This window comes from Anguilla rostrata, chromosome 4 (genome assembly GCF_018555375.3).
Source record: "Anguilla rostrata isolate EN2019 chromosome 4, ASM1855537v3, whole genome shotgun sequence".
Classification (NCBI taxonomy): domain Eukaryota; kingdom Metazoa; phylum Chordata; class Actinopteri; order Anguilliformes; family Anguillidae; genus Anguilla; species Anguilla rostrata.
Genome location: NC_057936.1, coordinates 35019513 through 35027791, shown reverse-complemented (window position 1 = coordinate 35027791; position 8279 = coordinate 35019513). Strand labels below are relative to the sequence as shown.

At 39.3% G+C, this 8279-nt stretch overlaps 1 protein-coding gene across 2 annotated transcripts in view; it reads left to right on the top strand.

The window, feature by feature from the left end:
• Positions 1–4433: 4433 nt before the first annotated feature.
• Positions 4434–8279, top strand: part of zeb1b (zinc finger E-box binding homeobox 1b) — a 96305-nt gene continuing 92459 nt past the window's right edge. Inside the window, exon 1 of one of the 2 annotated variants that reach the window (XM_064332371.1) lies at positions 4434–4706. In XM_064332371.1, coding sequence (XP_064188441.1) covers positions 4592–4706 — 115 coding nt within the window. In that variant the 5' untranslated portion in view covers positions 4434–4591. Of the gene's footprint in view, positions 4707–4735; positions 6685–8279 lie in introns of those variants that run through there. The other variant, XM_064332372.1, reaches the window with a different exon arrangement.

Sequence of the window (8279 nt, the reverse complement as noted above, 5' to 3'; positions counted from 1 at the left end):
TAAAGTGATGTCTGTTTGTTCAGATTGATCATTACCTCTTATTTCAGACAATATAGTTCTAACAGAGCCAGGCTGCTTTACAACTTATCTTACGTGGGAGGAAGGAGGCCCCTGCTATCTGCACAGAGGAATCGCCTGGTATTTCAGGAAGCAAGACTGTGCCTGGGACCACTGCTCCAGCACCATTACCAATGACTATCATTCAATACTAATTGCTCTCTCTTCTCCCACCCCTATCTCTCGTTCTCTCTCTCTCTCTCTCTCTCTCTCTCTCTCTCTCTCTTTCTCTCCCCCCCTTCTCTCTCTCAGAGGAAACCCCAGATGGCATTGTGTGTAGCCGGTCTCCACCTCCCCACATCAGGCCCCTGTCGTTGACATGTGTCCCCAGGCCCCTGCAATGGTCCTGATCAGACAGCTGAAGCTCACACTGTTAGCATTAATCTCCCTAATGATCCAGGCAGCATGAGAATCAATACACATTTTCAGTGAACAGCGTGATCCCTTAATGTGGAGAATGGCTTCTCGCTATGCTATACTCAACTTCGTGGTCTGAGCTAACAAGATTTTTTTGTCTTTTCCATTTTTAGCTTCTTAGCCATTTGACTATACCTAATTTTATTTCTTTGATAATGTTGTTCTGTTGCAATCCATTGATCTCAATATCTTAATCCACTTCTATCTGTAACCAGATATTTCTTAATTGTATTTTAATTTATTGATTTATTTTCAGTGGGGGAGAGGGGAGCTATTGAAACTCCAATGAAAGACTGACCTTTTTGTCTTTTGGTTAACAATAATCATTCTACTGTCACTGCCATATTTAACAGGTAAGCTGTTTGTAAACGCAAGGTGTGTCCTTTAGACCTGGATTCTCACAGTACAAAACTCACATACGTTTGATGCTGCCAATTTAAAATTGACACGACAGAGAAAGCACAGGCAGGTTAGCACACACTGCATGGAGCTGGTGCTGTTGTCCTGCTTTTCCATGTTTTAATATGTATGGGTGGTCTGGTGCCAGTGGAGGGAGAAATGTAGTGTGTCATGCCACAGGTCTCTTTAATACATTTTCAGAGATGTCTTTGCTCTGTTATTGTTATTGTTATTCTATGTTTTCCAAAGACTGAAAAAATGACTTCATGCTACAGGCAGCATCCAAGGAAAATGGGAAAGATTTTTGTTTCCACTGAATAATAAGCAGTTCTTTTTCCAGTCTGTGTGTGCGGTTTTTTGAAATGCCTCATCATTGATCTTTGCTGATGTGGCTCTTTCTGGTGCTTTCCAACCAGGGGCACACTATTTCAAACACCCCCCCTCCCCTTCACACATGTACACACACACACACACACACGCACACGCACATTACTTTACTTACTGCCGACAGGTCCAGTGTGGCACCTGGAGCAAGTTCAAATACAGTGGGCTGTTAAAGCTATTATTTTGTGTCATTTCAAAGCTCCGCTACAGACTGCTTCTCCCTGAATTATTCACAGTCTGCTGTTAGTATCAAAATATAACAGGTCATCCACAGGGGGCTGTGAACCCTGTGTCAGGAAAAAAGGGGGAAAAAATTCAACCTGAGCTTGAGTCTGCAGAAAATGAAAGGTAATCTCAAATAGTAATATATGGCCCACACAGTGTTCATTGTTGATATAAACGTGCTGAGACATGAGAACTCTGATGCCATCACTTACAAGACTGCTGTAGTTTTTTTTTTTTTTTGGAGGGGAGGAGTTGCTTCTCCTGAAAAGTAACATCAACTCTCACATATCACAATAAATCTTTTTTTTTGTCGTTACATAAACATAGATGTAATGCCAGTGTCAGCTGGATAGTAAGCTTGTGACAGCAGGTGAACATAGTGAGCAGCACATGGGAATACCTATGTGTTCTCATATTTCAAAATGTCTCTGCATCATTTTATTTTCCATACATTCAAGCGCTTATTTGGATTAAACAACACTGATTTCACATTCTTCAAAATAGTAAAATGATAAATCAGTGTTGTTTACATGGCATTATTATGTGGAAAGTGATACATTTAAATGCTATTGTCTTTAAGTATATATCTTACGTAATGCCCATTACAAAGAATGCCCATGTCTGAAATGGCAATATTCAATATTTGTACATGTGAAGCTGAGAGGATGTGATTTGGCTAATAACACCACGATGCACATTCCCAGAGTTAGCGCTGAGAAAAACATGTTAGTACATTCACATTTACCCATAAAAAAGATCCCTTCTGCAAGGTAATTTACTCCAATTTTAATTGTCTTCTAATGTGTAAAAACATGTATTGGTGTATCGGGGGATAATAACGTTTTCAATAAAAACACTTAAAATAAAAAACTTCCTGTTCTGTGATTATATGTAAGTTTCACATATTACTCCAAATTAGAGAAACTGTGTGTTGTTCAAAATGATTTTCTGGCATCTTCTGACCTACTGTATTTTGTGCCATGCTTCTGGAAAATCCCAAAGGGTGGAACAGTATGTTTCATTACCTTAATATATAGATAGTTACATTCCTGTATGTCGTTCACTTTCTGTATTCCTTAACAGAAACAATAAGGCTAACTGACTGCGTGGGACTAAACACCGGATAAAATAACTGAAATTATATTTGACAGGGCAAGTGAAAGGGAAGGTTTTAATATCTGAACCTGTTCAGAGACAACTCAGCAAGAGGCCTTGACACCAACTCCACACACAACTTGAGCATGTTCAGGAACAAGAATAGCTTGTGAGAGCTGCACAGGTTGTGCTTGTGACCTGTTATTGTCTACAGTCAGACCTGGAAACATAAAAAGCCACGGTTCTTGAATCATATGAATGTTTTCCCCCTTCACCTCTGTGGAGGCATTCACAACATGTCATTTATAACATGTACTCACTGTGATTGGTCCAGAGAATGTGTGATATGAGATTAGAAGCAGCTAATTGGCCACAATCCTGCAGTGGGGTTCCCCCCCTTCTTTTTTTTTTTCCCTTCCTCCTGATGTTCTGATGAACACTTCCCTCATTTCAGGGAACAGCCAAGCCATTCTTTGGATAGAGTATTGAATCAGTGCATATGGTCCCATGACTACCCCTGCACATATCATTCTTGCAGCTTATTTCATCTATTAAAAAAGATGAGGGCAAACTCAGTCAAAGTTCTTAAAAGATAGCAATAAAAATGAAATATTGTAGAAAAAGGTGAGTCAAGGAGAACCTGCTTTATTGTATGATTGAATTAGCCTTTTAAAGCAATTTCACTTGCTGTATGCATTGATACACATTACGCTACAGTGAATTCAGAGGTTTTCATTGAAAATAGTCCATTTAACGCAGAAATAGAAATTATTTTAAATCCAATTGAAATTCAATGGAATCATTTTTTATTTATTTTGAAATGTCAGGTTGTGTTTACATTATTGATTCAAACCAAAGAGAGAGCGTGCTTATGTAACACTATGTAACCAAACAATGGGGAAGATATGTCTAAATAGTAAATACTAGCCTAATATGTTTCACATCACTGAGCAACCAATTATTTAACAATGAACAACACTAATAGGTGGCCAAAAAGCATGTGCAGTGATAGAAAGTGCCTCTTGTTTAATTAAATACCCTTCAGGTGGATAGAGTACAAGCATCTAAATAAAGATTATAAACTCATCCACAAACATCATAGTGCCTTCAACTTTGATTTAGCCATTTAGGGAGTTATTGCATTGCTCCCTCTCCCTGTGCAATATGTAGGTGTTTAAATTAAAGGGGCAGTAAAATGTCACTTCTATTATTTTGCTTCTTAGGATTGATAGGAAATGTCTATCCATTAAGTACAGCATCTTTGTTTTTATAAAGCCATTTGAAAAGGTGAGAATTTACAGCACTGTGAAACAGAAAGGCGAAAGACGATGTCACGTCAGAGCCAGGGGTCCGAATGAAACAGGACTGAAGCTAACCAGGACGAACCACTCCTATGTGTTAATCAACAAGGGAGAAAACATAATGTAATCTATAATAATAATAATAATAATAATAATAATAATAATAATAATAAAAATAAAAACAATTATTATTATTATTAGTTTTATTGTTGTTATTATTATTATTATTATCATTATTATTATTATTCTTATATTATAACAATGCCTTAATTTAAATCATAATGCGTTATAAACAATGGGCTAAATGATACCAAATCATTATTACTTCTCAGTAAATTATTTCGAATAGAGTTTAATTGGTTTTGCTCAAAAGCGGCAGACTGGCGAACGGAATTACCTGTTAGCATGTTTTTTCCACCTGTGGCATCAAACCAATGTCCCCACCCAGTGTCTGATGTTAACAAATTAACTTTTATCACGAGAATGGACGGGTCCCCTATCCACGCAATGCTACGGTAAACTACATTACATGTGCAAGTATGGGACAGCTCGCGAGCAGCGCAGGCGGACAGGCGGAGAGGCAGGAGTACACGAGCGAGAGGGGAAGGAGGTGGCGAGGGCATCGAGAGGTGTAGCAGTTAGAAGGTGATGTCGTAAAGCAGTGTCGTAAACCAGGTGCAGGGAGGGGAGGTGGAGTGGAGGGAGGAGGGGGTATGGGGGGCGAGAGAGGAGGTGACTCTCCAGCAGCATTTAGACACAGCGAAAGGATCATGGCGGATGGCCCCAGGTGTAAGCGCAGAAAACAGGCGAATCCGAGGAGGAATAACGGTGAGTAAAACTACTCCGATCTGCTGGGCTATCTTTCGCTAAAGTGGAGTATAAGGTGTTTTTTACATCCTCAACCCTCCGATGGCTTTGGGACGTCTTGAACCTCGTTTTTAGTGAGCCAAAGTGCTGGAAAGTAGTAAGTAAGCTCTGTATTATATGCCTATGTGGTGTACCGTTATACCTGGTCCGCGTCTCTTTCTCCGCCTAGCGGTTCAGTGCTCTCTGAACCGTTATACGCACCTAATCTCGTGCTGCTGGGACTCGCTTTTGTTTCCCTATTCATGTTTCTCTCTTCTTCTTTTACTCTGAATTTATTTTCTCAGCTGTCTTACTTGTAACTTTGAAGGTGGAACTCCATTCGGGTCGCCCTCGAGTTTCGCATGTTTTTTTTCTTTCTCTTTACTGAACTGAAACTTATTTGCTTGCTTGCCGGCTACCTGGTGGGCTTTCAGCCGATCAAATAAATAGCTTGGTAGCATAGGCTATCCCAGCGGAACAGCTTCAATGTATCGAGCTATTTTAAAATAAAATAAAAAGTTATTCAACCATTTCTTGCAATGTAGACAGCCTGTGTATTTTATGTAAAACATGTAGCGGGGAAGTACAGGGATATTTTTGCTTGATCCCACTTCTCAGCGTGATCACAGGTAGTGGACGAAACACTGTTGCTGCATTGAGTTTAAGCGCGTCCTCGTGACAATGGTTTTATAAGGTATTTCAGCGAAATGTGTACAGATATACGATTTACAATTTATTGTGGTTGGAATGGGTTTGCTTTAACGAGATTTTCGTGTTTTCCATTTAGGGAAACGTGAAATATGCTAGAATTCAGATTATTTTTGCAGTTAAAAATATAAATATAGTTACATGATCACTTTGCGTTTTATTGTCCACACCAATGTCCCATAGGTTGCATCTTGCATGGAGTTACAATGAAATAAGGTGTACAAATGGTAAGGCACGCACATTTTCGGGATTACACGAACAACTAGCCTGCTAGATTGCTACCTGTTTTGTACAATGCGTGTTGGGTGGTAAGGTTGAGAAAAGAGAGGGGCCTCTAGCTCTGTCTGCATGAACAACTGCAGCAGTCTATATAAGGAATGCATGTACATGCACAACCTCGAGTTTGGCATTCTGTTTATCTTATCGTATCTAACCGTGCTGTTAGAGGCGCAGTAGTTGCGACTGGAAAAATATATTAACGGAAATTAATCGAAACTAAAGACGGATTTGGGAGTTCTTAATTTTTCTGTGTCATTTCATCCATTTAGCGTAGCTACCGTCAAGGTTTTACTATTATGCTATATTGCATCTCGTGGCGATTTTATGTTCAACACGCGCGTGATATGAAGTGATACAGCCTAAATCATTAGGCTATAAGTATTAGAAGTTTACTTCTTCTATTAAAATGAATGAAATGTTACAGCTTGTCTATGAATGTATTATCTTTCAGTATTTTGAGTTGGGATTATTGCGCTGTCTTGTGTTTTATAGGCTACTCTGTATATTTCTACTTTTGTGAACCACGGTTCTTATTTAATTAATTTCCTCTGTGGGCGGAATGTTTTATTACACGTTATTGACATGAAAGACTATTATTATCCGTTAATTTGTTTGTTTTCTCATTATTATCACTATTTTTATTGATCGTAAAGTGTTTTTAAAGCTCTTAGATCTTTAGTGAATGTTCAGAAGCAAAAGATAAGGATTTTCCCTCTGCCGCTGACGACGCGTGTGACACAGCGAAGTGTTGAGCCACCCAGTCTCAGCTCAGGAGCGGTAAACATGTTTACCTGATCGGGGGGAATGGGGCTTTGGTCTTTCAGATGTCCTCTGAAAAAGCAAATCTGCGAGTCTAATTTCTGGACAACTAAATCCACAGACTGTGAAAAGGCGTCGTTTCGTGAAAACCGATCTGTCTCTAACAGAAGCGAAAGAGATTCCTAAACGCTGCAGCAAATGGCAACTTGTGCAGGTAGAAAAAAAAATGGTGTTTAGTTATCTCCTGCATGCTGCCAGCTCCCTCCTGTCAAATGGCTTCATTCTTATGGGAGGGATTTATTTACTACGTGTGTTGTCATTTTTTTCCCCATCCCATTGTGTTTTAAGTAAGTGGTATGTATATGTTGCTTTCCCGACTGGCGGAGTTTGTGTGTGATTGTAACGCGTCCGTGCCGCCTTGTCTGGGCTCTATAAGACGTTTGACGAAAATCATGAGGCGCTTAAGGTGGATGAAAATTACACGTTGTTTCCATTTCGCCCGAAGTATCAATGCGTTTTTTGCATCATGCTTTGAAATGTTTCCCTTTTTACGTTCCATTTGTTACGTGTGTGTCATTTCCTGAGTGAATCCAGGAAGAATGGCGGTCGACCGTTACTGCAGTACAGGCGGGGCTGAATTTATGTAGGAGACGACCAGGTAAGCAAGGTGATAGAACAGGTGGCTGAATATAAGGTTATAAAATACTGTATATGTTGTTGATGTAAAGATGACAATTTGCTTTCATTTATGTGTATTAATTTAGCGCCGAACTTGTAAGGTATTTTATTTATGTGCGTGTGCTTGCATATTACACAGGCTACGTCACAATTTCAGGCATTCTAATACATGATCTTTGATACATTCACTTTTGCCTCATTTTTTAATTACTTTATTGCACTTTATTTTTGTTTTTATTCCATTCTGTTATATTTATATGAACCAATATTTGTGCAAAAATAAATATTTGGTTAGTGTTATTTCACACCTGTTCCAGTCTTTCTTTGTAGCCTACTTCAGTTAATTTCAGAATGTATTTGTCATACGAGTGTTATGTCCTGTAACGAAAGAACATTTATTTCAAATTTTATGTTTAACGTTGTAAAGATATATATGTGGTAGTAGCTGTGTGCTATTTGGCGGTGAAGAATTCCGAAAGACAGCGCTCTGGAATCGGAAGAGTTGGCATGCGCAGTAGGGTGCGCTTCCTGCCTATAAGTTCCCCAACTTGTCTTTTTTTCCAGCTGGCAGCTATGCGCAGCAGCAGTTTTCCTTCTTTCTGTCAGTGTTCATCAGGCTGTTCTGAAACCAAAAGTGACCCATTGGATGAACACAGAGTGCGTCCAATCACAAGATAGATGTTGTTGTACAAATGGGTGGGGTTCTTCATATCATGGTCTCCAGAGAAATGAGTCTTTATCTTTTGGTAGAGCAGACTTAGTGGATTGCTTCCATCTGAGAATCATCCTAAACCAGTAAATCTGATGTGAATCATGCTCTCTGTGTTACTAGCCTGAAACTAATAGGCATATATTTTGTTGGAAAAAACTGTAGAATTCCCATCTCAGGTACAAGCTACAAGTGGCGGAAATACATAGCACACGGTGAGAACCCTGGATTTCTTGATATAAAAAGGGCACTTGATTCTTTTTCTTTGTGAATGGCTTTTTGGTTTAATTTCAAGCACCGGTCTCTCCAGCGATGCTACCAATCACCAGGAAGTGAAATGACCAACAATGGCTGCCATACAAATTAAAATATTTGAAAGTTAGAGCGTGGATCCTAGAAGCGTGTCTTTAGTAGACCCAGGC